Source organism: Anarrhichthys ocellatus, unplaced genomic scaffold, assembly GCF_004355925.1.
Source record: "Anarrhichthys ocellatus isolate YVR2014 unplaced genomic scaffold, GSC_Weel_1.0 scaffold27, whole genome shotgun sequence".
Taxonomy (NCBI): Eukaryota; Metazoa; Chordata; class Actinopteri; order Perciformes; family Anarhichadidae; genus Anarrhichthys; species Anarrhichthys ocellatus.
The window spans coordinates 2,633,803-2,651,919 of record NW_022280057.1 but is presented as its reverse complement, the minus strand read 5'-3'; the positions used below and the strand labels follow the sequence as shown (position 1 = coordinate 2,651,919).

At 40.4% G+C, this 18,117-nt stretch overlaps 3 protein-coding genes across 5 annotated transcripts; all 3 read right to left on the bottom strand.

Moving 5' to 3' along the window:
• Positions 1-3,519: 3,519 nt before the first annotated feature.
• On the bottom strand, positions 3,520-5,712 carry cd40lg (CD40 ligand). Its single transcript, XM_031862763.1, has 4 exons — positions 5,473-5,712; positions 4,902-4,932; positions 4,700-4,798; positions 3,520-4,587 (listed from the first exon to the last, which is right to left on the bottom strand). Exons 1-4 carry the CDS (start codon positions 5,671-5,673, stop codon positions 4,208-4,210), a joined length of 711 nt encoding a protein of 236 aa, XP_031718623.1. The 5' UTR covers positions 5,674-5,712; the 3' UTR covers positions 3,520-4,207.
• Positions 5,713-7,231: 1,519 nt separating this feature from the next.
• tmtops3a (teleost multiple tissue opsin 3a) lies at positions 7,232-11,835 on the bottom strand. Its single transcript, XM_031862762.1, has 4 exons — positions 11,451-11,835; positions 10,197-10,525; positions 8,057-8,290; positions 7,232-7,456 (listed from the first exon to the last, which is right to left on the bottom strand). The coding sequence occupies exons 1-4, from the start codon at positions 11,833-11,835 to the stop codon at positions 7,232-7,234; spliced, it is 1,173 nt and encodes a 390-aa protein (XP_031718622.1).
• A 2,242-nt stretch (positions 11,836-14,077) lies between these two features.
• On the bottom strand, positions 14,078-17,844 carry vgll1 (vestigial like family member 1). 3 transcript variants are annotated; one of them, XM_031862866.1, is made up of 4 exons: positions 17,622-17,844; positions 16,740-16,942; positions 16,309-16,650; positions 14,078-15,369 (listed from the first exon to the last, which is right to left on the bottom strand). In XM_031862866.1, the coding sequence occupies exons 2-4, from the start codon at positions 16,927-16,929 to the stop codon at positions 15,332-15,334; spliced, it is 570 nt and encodes a 189-aa protein (XP_031718726.1). In that variant the 5' UTR covers positions 16,930-16,942; positions 17,622-17,844; the 3' UTR covers positions 14,078-15,331. The 3 variants fall into 3 exon arrangements, with proteins under 3 accessions (XP_031718726.1, XP_031718728.1, XP_031718727.1); XM_031862868.1 differs by having other exon boundaries at positions 16,740-16,936; XM_031862867.1 differs by lacking the exon at positions 17,622-17,844 and having other exon boundaries at positions 16,740-17,380.
• Positions 17,845-18,117: the final 273 nt, after the last annotated feature.

The window sequence follows — 18,117 nt, the reverse complement described above, 5'->3', positions numbered from 1 at the left end:
TGTGTGTGTGTGTGTGTGTGTGTGTGTGTGTGTGTGTGTGTGTGTGTCTGTGTGTCTGTGTGTGTGTGTGTGTCTGTGTGTCTGTGTAGCATCTCCATATTTCAATCACACACAGCAGAGTGGAACTCCCTCGCTGACGACGCTGCTTGGGAGGTTCTACGTTTCAAGTGCTGGAGCTTGATTTGACATTCTTGATGAAATCTAATCTGTCTTCCTGATCCAGCCTCACTAGATGAGACCAGAAATATGCTTCTCCACAAAGCAGCTCAGCGAAACCAAGACTGGTGAAGTGGGATGTTTCGAACATGCTGCCTCTAGGCGACTGGCACTGTGAACACTCCCCCAACAAATGGGACAATTTTGGACAAGGAAAAAAACACAAGATCTCCGCTGCTTCGTTTGCTTCAGTTGGAAACAGAAAAAGGAGTACGAAGCCATCAAGTCCGATAGGTGTTCTCTTGCATGCACTTCCGTTATCAAGGGGACTGATTTTTCTTTTCTTCACATCATGAATGTTTTCGTCATTGTCATGTTTTATTTGTCACAACGACACCCATGAGTCATTGAGCTTTCATGAGTGTGAGCGATTGGCATTTTTGTACCATTCTAGACATTCACATCACACGGCTCCACACCGTTTTTTTGTTGGCGTTTAAGCAATTCAAACAGGTTAGCTCATCATGCGACATTCAGTTGTTTCCAAACGCAGCCCTTGTTCATTAAAAAACTGCATGAATGTACAGTGTTTCTACAGTGTGAATTCTGCATCAGAAATGTGATAATCAAGATATTCAGATATATAGTCCAAAGCTATCAGGGATGCAGCTGCATAATAAAATAGAAAAAGGCTTCGCTATGTATCATTTCTATACAAGAGAACGCAAATAATGACATAGATGTCACCCCTACTCTTCTTACTAAAATATATTCAAGTATGATTTTAGCATATTAATTACATAACCTTGCTTTATTTTGAATTTTAAAAGAATATTCATTATTTATTGTTCACCCAAGCATTTATTTGTGGTGTTTGCCTTATTGATGTAGTTTTGCTGCCTTTACTTCTGTTTGGAATTGTATTAAACTACTTTGCTGTGTTAAGGCAGGAAGAAAAACATCCTCATTTTGGCTGGGAAAATAGACTTTTTTTTTTCATCTCAAAAGAGAAAAAAGTGACTGTAATAATGAGTCTGACTTGAGGTTTCAGAGGTTTTTGTTCGCAGCCTCTGTGGCCTCCTAACAGGGTCCTGCAGAGCTGATAGAGACGGGGAAACAAGCCGAGAGATTTATTTGTGGGTGTTGAGTCGAGCTCAAATGTTCAAGTGCCTCCCGAAGGGGTCGATAAACTTAAGAGAGTTTATGACCGGACTGGGACTAAATGCATGATTTATATAGAAAGTTTCACAGGTGGTTTATCGTAATATTTCAATAAGAATAGCTCAAGCTTAATGGGTGTATATATATATATATATATCGGGTCTGAAAAACATACAGGGCTTTGCGTGCTATTTAAGATGCAGCCTCTTTACAAAGACCCGCTGCGGTACATTTCCTCATGAGGTTGAGTGTGTGTGTGCACACTGTCAACACTGTTAGCTACTCTCGCAGCAGAGCAGCTGTGGATGGAATTGAAATGCAATAAGTGACTGCTTTACTGGCTGACCTCTGGGTTAGTCTCGGCATGGAAGGCCAGATTTGGAGAAATTGCAATATTAAGAAAAGAATTAACCCAAAAAAGGACCGCACCATGTGGTCAAGCCACCACACTGTCAGGCTTTTCATCATTTGCCTTGATTTAATCACGTCTCTTGGTATTGATGATTGTTTAAAAATCACTGTCCAGGTCCCAATTTTCATCACACATGACCCAAAATATTCCAACATTGTCGTAGTGCGCAATCACTGTTGGGAAGTGCTGTTTTTGCATGCACCTCTTTCCAGGGATGTCAGAGCATTATTTAGGGTACAAGACAGCACTGGTACTTCTGCATCAGAGATGGTGTCTTGCTCAAGGGCACATCAGCTTGGAAAAAATGATGATCTTTAATTGTTATTTCTAGTGGGATGCACAGTTGGCAGCCAGAATCTCTTCAGCGTTACAGAAGCTCTGCTTCCTGTACAAATGCGTGTCTCTGTCACATAACATGTTCCCTGTTGAGATTAACATTATTGCTGTTCCTGTGTCCTAAATTGTTTTCATTACGTACCACGTACTTTAGTTTTCAACTCCAAATATCCTCAGCGAGCACTTACTGGTGGGAGGTTGAGCTCCGGTTTCATCTTGTTTATCTCCAGACCACTGTGTGTATTGTTTTTGGCAGGTTGTTCTATGCAATTGTTGTTGTTGCAAGTATTGTAATGCTTTTTTTTTTCTAGACACTCTGTACTTTGTGTTTGGTATGGTCATCCTTTTAATAAAAGTTTAATATAATACTTTTTGACGTTAATTTCACGAAGAGAGAAATGGAAAACTCCAAAGGTTTCGAACACATATCGCCACACACACACAGTATGAGCTGCATGCTCCCTCGTTCACACTGGAAAATCCACCCAGACAGGCTTTTCCATGCAGCATTCGGCGCATGTGCGGTTCAGGAATCTGTGGGTTGTTCAGATTTCGTTAGCGAGCAACCCTTCAAAGGATGGAAGTAGTGACTAGAATAGATGACTTCCTGTGAGAGTGCATCGCCTCTGCATCTGTACACACCTCCATAGAGATTCACACTTTCCATTCTGCTTAACTCTACGACAGTGACATGCGAGACGCTCTGCCAGGTTTTGTGATGTCTGAGGTGCCAACTTTAAACCTCCTGGTAGAACCTTTGCATTACTCACCAAGTACCTTCAACACCTTATATTAGTCAGCAGACAGGTAGGCTTAGGTGTATCCAGTGATTTAAATAAAAAAAACTAGGTCAAGGTCCAAACCGTACATGTGCATTTTAACAGGACAGCTACAGTTCATGCTTTAGTCCATTACTATTATCCTCAATACTTGCCACTTCAAACCATGCTGCAGACGCTTGTGTTGTGCAGTGTATGAATGTTTGGTCTGCAATTGTGTATCAAAGTGTTGTTGTCATTGTGAGGTAGTGCCCACCCATAGATTAGATCAATCTGCATTAATCTGTATCGCCACATGACAAAGAACCGAAATGAAACTTGTGGGGTTACTCATAGACCACATGGAAATGGATGGGAACCAATAATGTTCAGCGGTAAAATACTGTGGGTGTGATTTTATAATCAAGGAGTTAATTAAGATGTGAATTTGCTTCCCAGATGATCTTTCTTGTACCACTAAAAACAACATTCAGTTTGATGCTTACGTTTCTTTACATACCACAAAATGATATTCGGCATTGAGTCTAGTTATCACCTCTGGAGAGGTAACCTAGATCTTCAGTGGTCTTGGTTCTTGTGGCTTAGCTTCGTGACAAAATGCAGTATTTGCTGTTTCACGAGTAAATTGAAAACCAGTGGTTCAGAAGGGAAATGCGTAAAGTCGTGCGCTTTGTGTGGTTAAAGTTTGACTTCTGTGTAGCTGTTGCAGCATCATTTTGGGTATGTCAGAAGAATAGTGTGAGTCACTTTTTGTGTTAATACTATTGATGATTGTGGGTATTTTAATTTCTACAAGGCACCCAATCACCTCTAGTATTTCTAATTCATCAAACAATGCTAATTTGTTTTCAGCACTAAACTTTTTTTAGTTTCCAGAAAATATCTGCACATCTTTCCTTTGCACCATTTAAAATCGTATGCATTACCTCATACTGGGTCATGCTTATAACATCAAATATGTGGTGCTTTAGTCTGGATGTTAATGGTTAATGTGTGTGTCTTCTTTACTCTACGTCTAACTAACTCCTGAATGCAAGACAAAGAAAAGAGAAGAAATCTTTTAGATTAAATATCAAAGTTTCATTTCACAACCATACAAGCTCATTTACATCAATAAATACAGAACAAGCATTCACAACTGCCACAAAAATATCACAAAATCACACAGTTATATCTGATTTAATAAATTATGTTTCAGGAATGTGGTCTTTGTCTCCACGATAAAAAAAAGATCAGAATCCATTAGTTTGAATGTTGATCCAGTCTATTTAACAGTGTTCTCAGCAGATTTAAATCCAAGTACATCCACTTAATGAGTTCCCACTGTTCAGATTATGTCCATGCATGTGCTCACACAGGAGTCCTACAGTTTGTACATCCCAAAGGTTGTGGCTCCTTCCTCGTAGTTCACCAGTAAAAGGTCTTGTACCCAGACACCGAGCTGGTTTCCTTTCTCCAGTGTGATCACCTCTCCCTGCGTGGCCGTGCACAGGCGAGGGATCAATGCAGACCTGCTGCTGCTGTCCAGGTTGCAGTAGGCCTGCATCACAACCTTCTCCTCTTCTTTCTCATTCTTCCTCAGGTTCACCTTGCTGACCAGAGCGAGTTGAGCGTCGCCCTTGGAGAATGTCACCCTGGAGTAGACGTAGTAATCACCAGGTTCCCGGATAGTCAACCAACTGTAGTGGTAGTAGTCGATGTACCTAAGAACTGAGTGGTTGATGTCCCACTTGAGATAACCCACTGGAGAGACAGAGGCAGAGGTTTAAGTCACATTATTAAGAATATCTTTACTTTTAACTTCTAGATTTTTGATTATTTTTGATTGCGTTTAAAAAAATCCGAAATTTCTTACATGAAGATTTCTGATCTGATGTGCGTGATTGCTCATCAACTACCATGCGTGCCAAGGCTTTGTAGGAAGTTTCCTGCTTTTCTGATGAGCGATAATCCACTGGAGAAGAGAACAAACATCTGGTCAGAGACATTGAGATTGCATTTTTTGTATGCAACTTAATAAAATTACTTTTCAGGAAGAAATAATGAATTTAACATACTTTTTCCTTCTACCCCCATTCCTGAGGGAGGCTGAGAAAATGAAGATAGTAGAATGTCAGGAACAGCTCAACAATATGCTGAATGCACATTTTATTATACTTATTATGCATGTATAATATTCATAGTTTAATATCACAATATCTTTCTTCACAAGATGCTCATCTTGTAACGACACCCTGAGCTGTGAATTTCACACTTCACTTGTTTGTTCAAGAGCATTTCCTCTGTTTCAAACACCGTTTCATTGGCCTGACTGTTATATTGCTACTTGACAAACCCCAGTTTGAAGTATGAAGTTGCTTCATGTTTTAGAATGAAACTGAATTAATTTTGCACAAAGAAATGTAATGACCTGTTTGAGTTTTATTTATTTTTTAGCTTAAATTTGAAGTTAAACAGCAGACAATAATGCAAATAACAGCCATTACCTTTATATATTAGGCAAAGTAAAACATTAAAACTTGTAATGGCTTGGACGATTGCTGTATAATTACCATAATAATACATGCGGCAGTGCCATCAACTATACATCTACACTGTACTTAGTTAAAAGAAAAAAATAGATTTTACCATTTTGTCATTGTGGTTCAGATAGATGAATCCTCCGATGGACAGAAACAAATGCAGCAACACGACGCCAACTATAAACCGGACTAGACACTTGCTGTGGCCTTGTGATGGAAGTGGAGCCGGGATGAGGACCGAGTGGGACCCGCTGAGGCGCGGAGGCACCGGCGGTGGAGCCATGCTGGTCTGGTAGGTGTTGATCATGGTGGAGAGGAGTGGTGAAACCTAGGCCTGGGGTCCGTGACAACCCTTGCACTTCTGAGACACTGCTCTCTGGGGCAACTGAGTTTTTCTCTCGTTACTTCCTGGAAGCTCCGAGATGCAGATCTGTGACCTCTGACGGGTTCATGTACAAATGTGTGCGTGTTGCCTGACACCTCTTTGCATGCCATGAAGCCTTGTATTACTCAGTATGTCTATGTCAATGTGGCAATACTTCTATTTTTGGCCAATGAAAATCAAATTCCCAAGAAGTTTAGTATTTAATTAGTTTTTAAAGTAGAACATTACACAGAGTATACCCAAAGGTCTATGTATTGAGAATTAAATGGTTATTTTACACGGTATTGATGCTGTGGGTATTTTCTGAGACCGCAGTAGCAGCAAATAGATATGATTTACAGAGTAATACCAAAAGCAGGAAATAAGATACAACACAATCTTAATAAAACATCAGTGAAACAGCTCAGTGACCACTAAAGAGAAGCTGGCTGTATGTGCACAAATGTTCACAATGCTGGTTTGATTATTACAGTTATTTACTTCACAAGTTATTCAAGTGGAACGCCTGTTAATGTAAAATGTTTGTGGTGTATTCACACAGTATACAGGGCGCTGCTTAAGTGCAATATGCAACTTTGCGGATGCAACTTTGTCGTTGTTGCCATATGCTGGTATTGCCTGTAGAGGTTACAGAATAAGTTGTTGTTACTCATCAGGTCCGTGCTGCTTTAAATATCCAGAGCCTAAGAAAGTAAAAAATGTTTTTACCCTGTTTAGGTCACCATAGCACCGACGCAATACTGGGTTAACTTTAACAAGTATCAAAGGGTTGTTTTGACCAAGTCTTAGTGTTATCTTTTTAAATAACTGTTGGGTTATTTCTCTAAATTCAAATAGTGTATGGTTTAGAACCGTTTTTATCCACTCGGACGCTGTTTAAACTAATACGTCACTAGTTGTTCCTGATTGTTAACAACATGTGTGTTATTGAAGTTTTGACTGTTGAGCTAAATCGTTTTTTACAACTAACAACAAGTTTGTAACAGTTTTAGGGTCAAACTTGAGCTTTTCATATCTAACAATGTACTTTAAATAAATAATACTAAGACTTGGTCAAAATAACCCTTTAATACTGGATAAAATCAATCCATATTGCATCGGTGCTACGGTGACTAAAGCAGGTAACATTTTTAGTGTGGTCTTTTACTGCATTAATTTGATACATACGATACATTCTTACTTGAAATAATAACTCAAAATCAATGCTCAAGAGCAACTCACACACATGCAGTCCAGCAAAGCGACATACATTCATTGTCATTGATGCTACCATGATGCTCATGTACATGGCAGGTTTCAGGATATTTTTTGCAACGGCTTCCCCTGGTGGTTAAAAAATAATCTCAACTGTACATGTAAAATCAATATCAGGGTGTCAAGAAATTAGTGTCCTTTGGTTGCACTTTGGACAATAAGTGAGAAAAACTGAAACATTTGTTTTAACGATCACAGTCTGTCAGATGAAAAAGATGAAAAGCTTTTAAGGAGTGTAGTGGACAACGAGAGTGTGGCGGTCATTGTGGCGGCTGCAGAGCGCAGCGCTTTCGGAGCCGCTGAGGATCTGACGCTGTGAAGAGCGGAGGGAGGCTCGTCTGTGGACGAGGAAGAAGCCAGAGAACTGTGTCCTCGGAGTTGGGTGCTCCTGTCCTTGAACAGACTGGGGTTCAGAGCTGCACCTCATGAAGGCCACAAAGCATCTGTAAAACTGTGTAATAGTACAAAGGACTATGGTCATATCCAGTAAGCTTGAATTTGGTCATTTTCAGGAAAAATATATGAAGTTAAAACAGGGATTCTTTTGGTTTCAAAAGATTTTTTGACAAAATAACACATTTAGCCATTGTTAAATAGCAGTGAAAAACGACTTAAAAATATTTCCATCAACTTCCAAATGTCATCTGACCTGCAAATCACCTAATCAAAGCGTATACAGTGTTTACTTTAGACAAATCAGTAAGAACACATCTGGCCCATACAGCTGTGGGGGAAAGAGAGCTCTTGTGGCTAAACAGACAGAAGTGTGCCATCTAGTGTGCTGCATGTAGTGCCTGAGAAGTGGCACTGAAGAGACACTGAGAGTGATAATAATAACTGAGACTGAGCTGTATCCTCAATGTCACAGAGGCATGGGTGCCATTGAGTTTTCCCCTGTGGATGAAACCACTCTATGTTCCTCCCCGCTTCATATTTAGATAAGGCTGAGCAAACATATGAACTTCAACCACCAGATCTTACACACCGTACTTCAATCTGGTAACAAATGCCATGGAGACATGGTCATCATCTTCCCCCACCCTGCCCTCACCTGGTTGTTGAAGAACATGTAGATGACGGGGTTGATGACACTGCTGAACTTGGCCAGGACAGAGGGAACCACACTAGCCGCGGGAGTGACCAGTCCGGACCTACCGAACGTGGCCATCAGCGCCATGATGCCGTAGGGCATCCAGCACAGCATGTAGCACGACACCATGGCCAACACCATCGTCAGAATGTGCTGCTCTCTGCGCTGAGCGGCCAACAGATTGATCTTACCCACCTGGAAAGCGGAGGAGAGGAAAAGGTGCACAGGTCTTGACAATATTGTCAACCAATGTTGCGTTAAATACTGTAGTAAAAGTAAAGGCTTGGATCATATTGTGTCATTTGCAGCACAGTCTGAGTTATGAGGAGCCAGGAGGCCAATGGGAGACGTAGGGTTTTTAATGCCTGTCACACTTTCATTTCTGTGTTTTTATTTTCATCAATCATTTCTTTATCTTACGCCATCCAGTGGTTGTATTAAAAAAGACACTATTGACAATACTGCATGATTACATGTTGTTGGACAGCAGCGTGGCCACTATACGCCCTGTTCCATTACATCTGTCCTGCTGGTTTCACCTGATGTAAAATTAGCTCATATATATCATATCCAAGCAGTTAAAGCAGCATATCCTCTGTGGTGATTGTCACCTCTGCAGTATCGATTTCATACCTCTGTGGTCACAGTCTTGTTTAATTAGCACTGTGATGCTCATCACGGAGCTTCATGAAGAAATGAGCGTGTCGGGCAGGTGAAGGAAATGTCAAATTACACTTCGCCTGGTGTGGTATCAGGCCACAACCTTTGTTGCTCTCTCTCCTCGGTGCCCTGTCATGTAATACTTATTCTGACAACGTTCAATTAGCAGTGATTTCTGCATGGCTTAACTTTTGTTTGGAATATCACCCACATAATAAATCTGAGAAGCATCACTTAATACAAAGCCTATTCATATTTTATCTCACCACAAAGACTAAAATATGGCCTGAAAACTCAAGGAGTGCTACGGAATTGAGCTCCAATAAATGAATTGGAAATAAATGTTTTGTTCTTTTGTTTTGGAATAAAATGGTATTTATTTGTCCAATTTCAATTCAACAAGTCAGAATTATGGAACAGTACATCTCAAAAAAGTGTGTGTGCTTTATAAACAGCATCATGAAATTAATCTAAATGTGATGCTGTCATGTGGAGAAAAAAGATCCAAGTATGAGCCACACTGTTGATATAAATGTCATCTCTCCTTCTGATGTGTCACTTTAAACCACCTCTGAGAAGCCAGCAGAGGCTAAGAAAAACCTGGCTGAACCTCTATTCACCGGTACAGTAATTAAGTCTGCAAAGCTCTCTGACTCCCTCGGGTGCTTAGAGAAAAAATGGAGGTGTTTATAGCAGGTATCCAATAGTAACGGGTTGCTTCCACAATCTAAAAATACCTTCTTGGTGATTCATTGACAGGAGTAGTAGTTGCAAAGTGCAGGGAGGGGTTCAACACCATTTGGGTGCCCTTAATTGTCAATTATTTGTGTGAGTGGGAGGTTTATGTAAGTCCCACCATGGTGGGGATGAGTCACTGGAAACTGACGGGGGGGTTGTTGCCCTCAAGAACACAGCCAGCCGAGAACAAACTTGATGCCCTCTACTTCCTCATTCCTTCTCCTGTAGGATACATTGGTAAGATAGTACAGAGCTGTAGCTTCTGGTATTATCTGGCTTGATGCTCCTTGAAATTACTTTGAAAACATGTGAGCAAGTCTTACACCCATGACTCAACCTCTGAGGCACGATCTTATGTCCTAGGAACACCTTGATAGCCCAAAAGCCACATCGGAGCCCACTTTAGCATAGCTAAAGAGCTATAAAGGCTCCGTAGCAGATGGACATGGAGAGAGGCGGCACTTTGTTTTGTGCTGTTTTATAGAAGAGTGTTTCCATTCCCACTTACAAGTGAGGAATAATGAATGTATATAATGGATTCACTAATACAAAAACCCACATAAGGCCTTATATGTTTTCATTACCCTGCTTTTTTGTATTTCTGTCCCTCGTATTTCTATGGTTATTTGTCTGGTTTTGTCAGTTTGTGAATTGAAATAATGAACCTTATTAAGAGTGCAACAGGTTAGTATAACTCACTCACCCTCCTGATTGCCACCAGGATTCGGCCGTAAGAGTAGACCATGAGCAGAAAGGGCAGCAGCAGGCAGAAGATGAAGAGACACAGCACATACGAGACGCTGGCGGGTGAACGGAGGTGCCACTGGACGGAGCACGAGGTACCGGGGCCCTCTGGTCCGTAGCTGCTCCAACCCAGTAAGGGCGGCAAGGTCCAGAGGAGAGAGTAGAGCCAGGAGCCTCCGACACAGAGCCGGGCCTTCCTGAAGTCTGAGATGTCGACCTGCGAGGAATGCAGCACGGCGGTGTAGCGCTCATAGGAGAGAACAGACAAGGACACCAGGGACACAATACCTTAAAGATCAAGAGAAGGAGAGGGAGAGAATGCAATTCATAAGTGATTCATCCTTACAAGGACCATCTCTCATTTAGCTCTGGATGGAGAACAGCTATGATGTTCTTGGGCCCTTGGTTTCATTGAATTAAAAAAGAAAATAATTGACTGAAGAAATCTTTACTTTTTTAATGTGAAAGTAGATGTAAAAGAGGACTTTGTAATGTGATTCCTGGGGCTCAATGGATGACAATGCCGCTCTGTCGATCAGTCCACCACTTTGGTCCTGATGGAAATATCTCAGCAACCATTTGATGGATTGCCATGACATTTTGTACAAACATTCATGGTTCCCACACACTGCATTTTGATGATGCTGGTGACTTTTCCTGTTGCGCCATCATGAGGTTTAAATCTGGTTTTAAGATAAAAGTCTCAGCAACTATTGATTGTTTGCCATGACATTAATCAGAATCACCTTTGTTGTCCAAGTATATGTGCACATACAAGGAATTTGTTTTTTCAATGTACTTACACAGACATAGAAATAACAGCTAGGAACAATGACAGCAAAGCTGGACAAATAAAGGTAAACGTAGACAGGACTGCTTTAAAAGCACCAATGATCAACAATGAAATAAGAATTCAAACCTCTCGATACAAGTCAAGTGAGTTCGGTGAAGTTGACTAGTCAAGTGTCCTGTAAGCTGTAAACTATACAAATAGTGCAAATAAATAAGTATACACACATTCATGTTCCTCCCAGGAGGACTTTTAATTACTTTCATGTAGCGCCATCATCAGGTTAAATGTCAGTTTGTCCAATACTTCAATTTATGGCCAAGCAGTTGCATCAACCTTTAACTTGACTGAACCCCTCATGAAATGGAAACAAGAGTAAACTGATTTAAAGTTGTGCAGGTTATCCGCACTCATCGCACTCACCAAAGAGGGAGTTGGCGAACCCGTACCACTTGCAGCCGTGCTCTCCGATGAGCCATCTCCCGTGCAGACTCGCAGCGAAACTGAAGGGCGTGCCGAAAACGCACACGAGGATGTCGCTCAGACTGATGTTCAACAGGATGACATTGATGGGCTTCCAGAGGGAGCGAAACTTTGCGAAGATCAGAAGTGCGAGGAAGTTGTTGAGGATTCCCGCCACTAAAATGAAGCCGAGGCATACCGCAACCACCGTGTGGCCGGTCCGGCTCAGCCCGCCGAGGCTGTGGCACGCCGGGGAGTCCCGCGGAGTGGCCACGGTGCCGACGCTTGAGCCGGAGAGAGAGCTGTCTGCGGTGCTGAAATTGCAACCGCGTACGTGGACGTCCATAGCGGTGAGAGGAGAGCAGAGGGCTGAAGAGAAGCCCTGATGAGTGTGCCCTGTGCGCTCTTTATACCTGCACCCCTATAATGTATGCAAATACCCCCACCCCTTCTCTCTGCCACGCTCAAACACTCACTGTTTGTCTGTCTTTTTTAAATTCTTTCTCAGAGTCTCTCCAGTTATTATAAGGACTCCTTCTGATCACAATGGCCTGTGTAAATAAAAGTAAATGCTTTCCAGCAGCAAATGCAACGCCTTTCAAGTCTTGTGCAGAGCTCATTCTGAGACCTGAATCCCATTCGCATAGTTACACCGACCTCCTTTGGCTTTTAGGATTTTCCATTGAAGATACAGGCCAGATTAAGTGATTGTCCAAAATGAAGTTATCATTTTCCAGTCTGGAGAGAATTAGTCAGGGCGTTCTGCTCCAGAAATGCAAACTTTGGCTGCTTGATTTTGCTGAGCTGTGCGTTTTATATTCATTGCTGCTTTCTGTGCCAGACTGTTCCTGCTGTGCAGCTAGTTCAATTGAGCACACAAAGTAAGTCACCAACAAAGACAGTTTCACACCTGTTCAGCATTTTCTTTTTTGCACAGCATCTTCTAAAGTAAACCAACTTCCACAATATAGCTTTAAAAAGGACCATCCCTGTGTTTTTGTGTGTTTTATCAGACATGCAGAGCAAATCAGCAGAGAGATATTTGCTGATACCGAAGGAAAGATTAAACGTCGAAGGATAAATTAATAATAAAAAGACTGTAAGAACTGAATAATTTCAGACAAACACCAATAGAATATAAAAAGACAGCGTTATGGTTCAGCTACTGAGATTATATATCTGGGATGCTGTGTCAAGCATAAATTGTCTGCGTTGGCTCTGAAATGCCTCAGAATGATGTCGGTGTAATGGGATTCTGCAGGAAGTCCTGTTTCCAGGACCGTTAATTGCAGTGTCTTAATGATCACAGTGTGTTAAATACCATCTTTAATGTGTTTCTATTGCTGTCAAAGGACAAATTATCATATGAATAGTTACTTTGCTGAAACTCCAGGGTAATTTGTAATATCAAGCAGCTTATTGTTCCACATTCATTTCATGTTACATGGTTTCTGAATGATAGAGGCATGAAGAGGCTGTAAAATATCAAGTGAATCGTTTTAGAATTCTAAGTAATCCAACCTAACTCTAGCTTTTTAATAAAGCTACCACACAAACTTAAACGTAACACAACAACATTGTGTTTACTCTACACTTCTATCCTGCTCCAAAGCATGTGTTCAAATGCACTATAGTGCTAAAGCAAGCAGCAGGTCAGTAACTAAACTTAGAAAAGGCACAATATGTAGCAAAATTAACAATACAAAGCAATACACGTGTATTGCTCGGGATGGGTTGAATGCAGAAGTCAAATTTTGTATTATATGTATATGTATATGACAATAAAATCCTAACTCAAAAAAAAGAAACAGTTCTAGTCTTAGTGTTTAAATGATCCGAGGTGAAAACAAAGTTTAGTATTTTATTGACTCTGTTCTTCATTTTTTAATAAATGCTCCACATGATGCATCAAATTTTCCTTATTTATGTGTCATATATGTGATTGTCATGTCTGTTGAGTTCTATAAAAAATGACCAGTGTTCTACTTGATTAGACTTTAGATGATGACGTACTTTCAATCTAAACTTCCTCTTGTCTGAAGTTGAGATAAACTTTAACTATCTTGTTAACGTCCAAAGTTCGCACCTTTCAAAAAGTGTCATCAAAGTGTAGAACTTGAATTACCCTCCTCGCCAAGCTTCAAGGGAAATTTGTGTCGACAGAGCCAGACGCAAGGCGCGAACATGCTCCAACAATGACAACCGGCCTCTGAAGTTCGACTAAAACATCACCCACTGTACTCTCCACATTTATAATTATGATACTTTTGCACCATCACCGTCTTGAGGCACTAAATGGAATAGATCATGTGGATGTGTGAAAAGGTAGTGGAACAAACAGGTGATAAGAGCTGAGGAAATTAAGGATGGTGGTGTTGGTGATGGGAAAAAACATCTTGTAGACTCTATTGAGTTACACTTCCTGTTGGCAAAATTGTCCTTTCATTAGTTCACTAATTGCCCCATGGACTTCATACAGCAGCAGATCTCCATTCAGCGTCTTCATGGGGAAAATGTCAGTTAAAGTGCTCATTATTGAATACTTCATACAAGAAGTCATTTTTATTCCACAACACCATTTTCCCCAAAGATCATTTTATTTCATATTGCCATTCTTAATCATCAAGTCTCTGTCGGTCAATTGAGACAAACAGTACATGTATTTCTTCACATGATTATTTCTTTCATAATGTCTCATTTATTTATTCAATATTGAACACCTTGGTTTCCACAATATCAATAACTACAGGTAAATATACATCATATGCAGTGGTGGAAGACATCAATAGAATTTACTAAGTAAAAGTAGAAATACCACACTATAAATATACTCCATAACAAGAAAAAGTCTTGCGTATAAAATCTACTTCAGTAGAAGTTCAGATGTATTGGCAACAGAAAAGTCAAAGTAATCATTATACAGAATGGTACCGGCATTATACCAATATATGTTTGAATCATTATTGATACATTAATATTTAAGTGGTAGCCTACCTTAATGTTGTAGTAGCTTATTATATTATAGCTGTTAGATAAATGTGGTGAAGTAAAAAGTACAGTATTTCCCTCTAAAATGTAAATGTATAAAGTAAATGGAAAATATACAAAATATACAAAACATCATTAAGTGTCAGTATTGGTCATTGTGTGTGTCTGATGCTCATTACTTTTCAGAATAATGTTTTTGACACTCTTTGTTTTACTTCAAACGTATTTCACATTTTTAATATGTTCAGTAAACACATCTGTCTTCAGCACAGATGTGTTTGAGATGTTTTTGTTGGTCTTCCCAGATATTTAAGTTTCTATATGATTCCATTTTTGTACAGTGCATGACTTTAAGTTTACATAAAACAAGTCATTAACATCACTATCCCTATTTTTATTGTTTGTTTGAGTATATGAAATAGTCTCATAACAACTGAAACTGTAGATATTAACATCAATATTTACACACTCACAAATGTTCATTCTTTAACTTACTGTAATACTGGTCTATTTACTGCCTGATAAAGGCAGAAGAAAATGCCCTTCATCCAACTGGAGCAACAACGTATCGTATACAGTGATCTACGATCTGCGAGAGGAGTGACAGAGTTGAAGAGCAGGTTGGTCGAAGAGTGTTCCCTTTCAGAAAGGTCGCTCCACTTGCTACATGCTGATGTACTGAGGTCATTTCAGCAAAGGAATGGAAGCGCTGCAGTGTTTATCTTGCGATTATTCTCAGATAACACTCAGTGAGGCCTGTTTGACCAGAAATCATCCGACAGTTGAACAGAAAGCCAGGTGGCTTTGCAGATCCACCAGTATGTGGTGCAGTTGAAGCCGCCCCCCGTCTCGCTTCAATACCAGTACAAGTCCTTCTTGTCCAGACGTCGTCCTGACAGAGAGGAGACAATGTCAGTGATTACTTAGCATTAATGGATGTTCATGAACAAGTTTGTCTTAAAACATGCTGAGTAATAATAAGCTGTATTACATATATTTTTATCCTTTACACACAGGAGCATTTCTCAGAATAAGATTCATAAATTCATAAGTGGTTACCAGCAAACGAGTGAAGAAGTCAGGAACAGGTCATTAACAAATACGTAACAAAAAGTTCCTAAATAACTCAAAATAGGACCGAGTAATTATAGGTAGTCTCTTGTCTAATTAGCTAACAAAGCTTATTTGTTAAACTGCACATAATCACTTTCTATTTATGTGTCACTTTAAGTTACATGGTAATGCATCATCATTGTAGCAAATGAGTGACTTTTTATGTGCTCTGATTTGATTTGATCTGAGAAGTGACGCCTCTACTTTACTTAAGGGACCTCAAAAATAGAAACACGTAAATACATAACAGGAAGTAATGGCAGAGACAGTTCCCAACTGAGACATCCCACAGTTTCCTGTTTCTGTGTGAGGTGAGTTTCACTACTGCATGATGCAATTATTTCCCAATTAGCTTTCATCCATCAACAGGACGTTCACAAAGCTACTGGCAACTACTAACTAACTTCTCTGATGGTTTTGTGTAACAAATCATCTGCCGGGTCAGGTTACCAGTTTGGTGCTCTTTGTTGATAATTTGATGTCTAAGTCGAGATGACCTGGATGACATCACTAGGGGTTATTTCTCTCAGACTTAAGCTCATTCAGGGCCACAACAGACACAACTACAAGTATTTAAACAGCTTGTGTAGTGCTGCCCATGACAAATAACCCCGTCATCGAGAAGGTAATCAGTAGGCACATTAACAAATATCAAGAAGTTCATCATTAGATTGTTGGAAGACAGCTTTAAAGGTGTTAATTGCAGCAGAAGGCCTACCAGGTTCAAAGCCCGCAGAGGGGTCCACGGAGTCTCTAAATCCTTGAGGGACCGTCCACTGCAGTTCTGGCTTGGAGCCGGAGGCCATGCTGGGTCCCATCTCAACCCGATCATTATGCAGTAGGTTGAGCAGAGATGTGGCGTATTGCTGTCCGGTAAGACTCAACCCATTGGAGGACAGGGGGTAGGCGATGGACTGCAACCCGGGGCCCTCTGCTGCCCTGGCAGCAAACGAGTGCCATGAGCCTTCTGCAGGGCTGAAGTTCAGGAGATGCTCAGGGGGAGGGACCTGTGACTCTGAGTAACAGTCAACAGCACTGCCCTGACAGGGGCTGGATTCCTCTATGGGGGACAAATAAATAAATTAGTGAGGATGAATGTGTCCTGTTTGTAGTCGAGTAGGTCATACACTGTTGCTTTTGCGTGCTTACCCAGTTTAATCGTTTTAAGAATTTTCTTCATCTTTGCTACGGGTGCATTGGCCTTACAGACTTTGCTGAGAGCACGGGTAAAGTGAGCATCCACCATGCTGTTGATGTCCCCCTGGAAGTAAGTCAGAATGACACAACGAGAATGCTCCTCCACCTTCACAGCCATGGGACTGTCATTTCTGTCCTCCATGGGTCAGCTGTGACTGAGACAAAACAGGTTGTTAATATACATACAACAACAGATTTGATGTTTCTGCTCTATTTCTTTACAGAAATTTCTTTACAGTATTTTACACAACCTAATCCATTTAAGGATTATGTACCAGTCCACATTTTTACTTGGTCTTTCTTTGCATATAGTGATTAAAAGATTGTATTCATTGCATCCCTGAAAACACAATAGCCCTTTTCTCTTGGATGCTAATTATTGTAAGCATTTTAATCTCAATTTCACACAAACAGTAAGTGTAAAGTACACCTTTCACTTTGGGACATTTTAGGTCCCGGTATTAACATGTTATACAATGCATGAAAATCACACGATGGTGCACAGTATGTTCACTCCAGCACCAGATGATCAATTCTGAGAAACATGTCAAGATCTGGAAGAGTTCACTTTGGCATTTGTGAAAAAAAAAGTGGGCATTGTGGTTGGACATTTAAAAATACCTGAGAGGTAATATATTGTGTGAGTTGAAATGCATAATGAATGTAACCTATTTTTGGGAAAACATTAAGTCAGCCACTGTAACTAAAAACTATGTGAAGTGTAAATAATCAGATTACATACGTGATAGAAAAGAAACTGAACTGAACTGCTGTTTGTGAATTAAGAACCAAAGCATTGCGTCAGTTATATTTTAAGTAACTTGCTTCACTTACCTGACCTGATGATCGAGCAAAGATGACCACGGAGTGCGTCCTTGCATTGACTGGTTGAATCAAAGCTAAAGTTTGCACCTAAATGAGCAGCAGACGAAATTGTTGGAAAAAAGCCTCACCTGGCTTGAGTCTGAACATCAGAACAATCTATTAGATTCGAAGAACCAACGTTAACGTTCCTCCTAGACAAAATATTTTGCTCACTGAGCCTCCAAAGTAACATGATGTGTTAGACTGGGAGGGCGTGTGATGTGTCCCGAACACAGCCAGCAATGAACAGAATGTCATCCTGCGAGTTCCTCCAGTACCTGGCTGACACCTTATTAAAACATTCCTCAGGCGCACTTTCAAAGAGCACAGAGTTTAACAACACCGCTAAAGTGAAATGGCAGTCAGAGAGGCTTGATTTCAAATACTACTTTTAAAAATCTGGATATTACATCATAAAGTTAAACCTCATTAACATCTTACCTGGTAGAAAATACAAAATTGTATT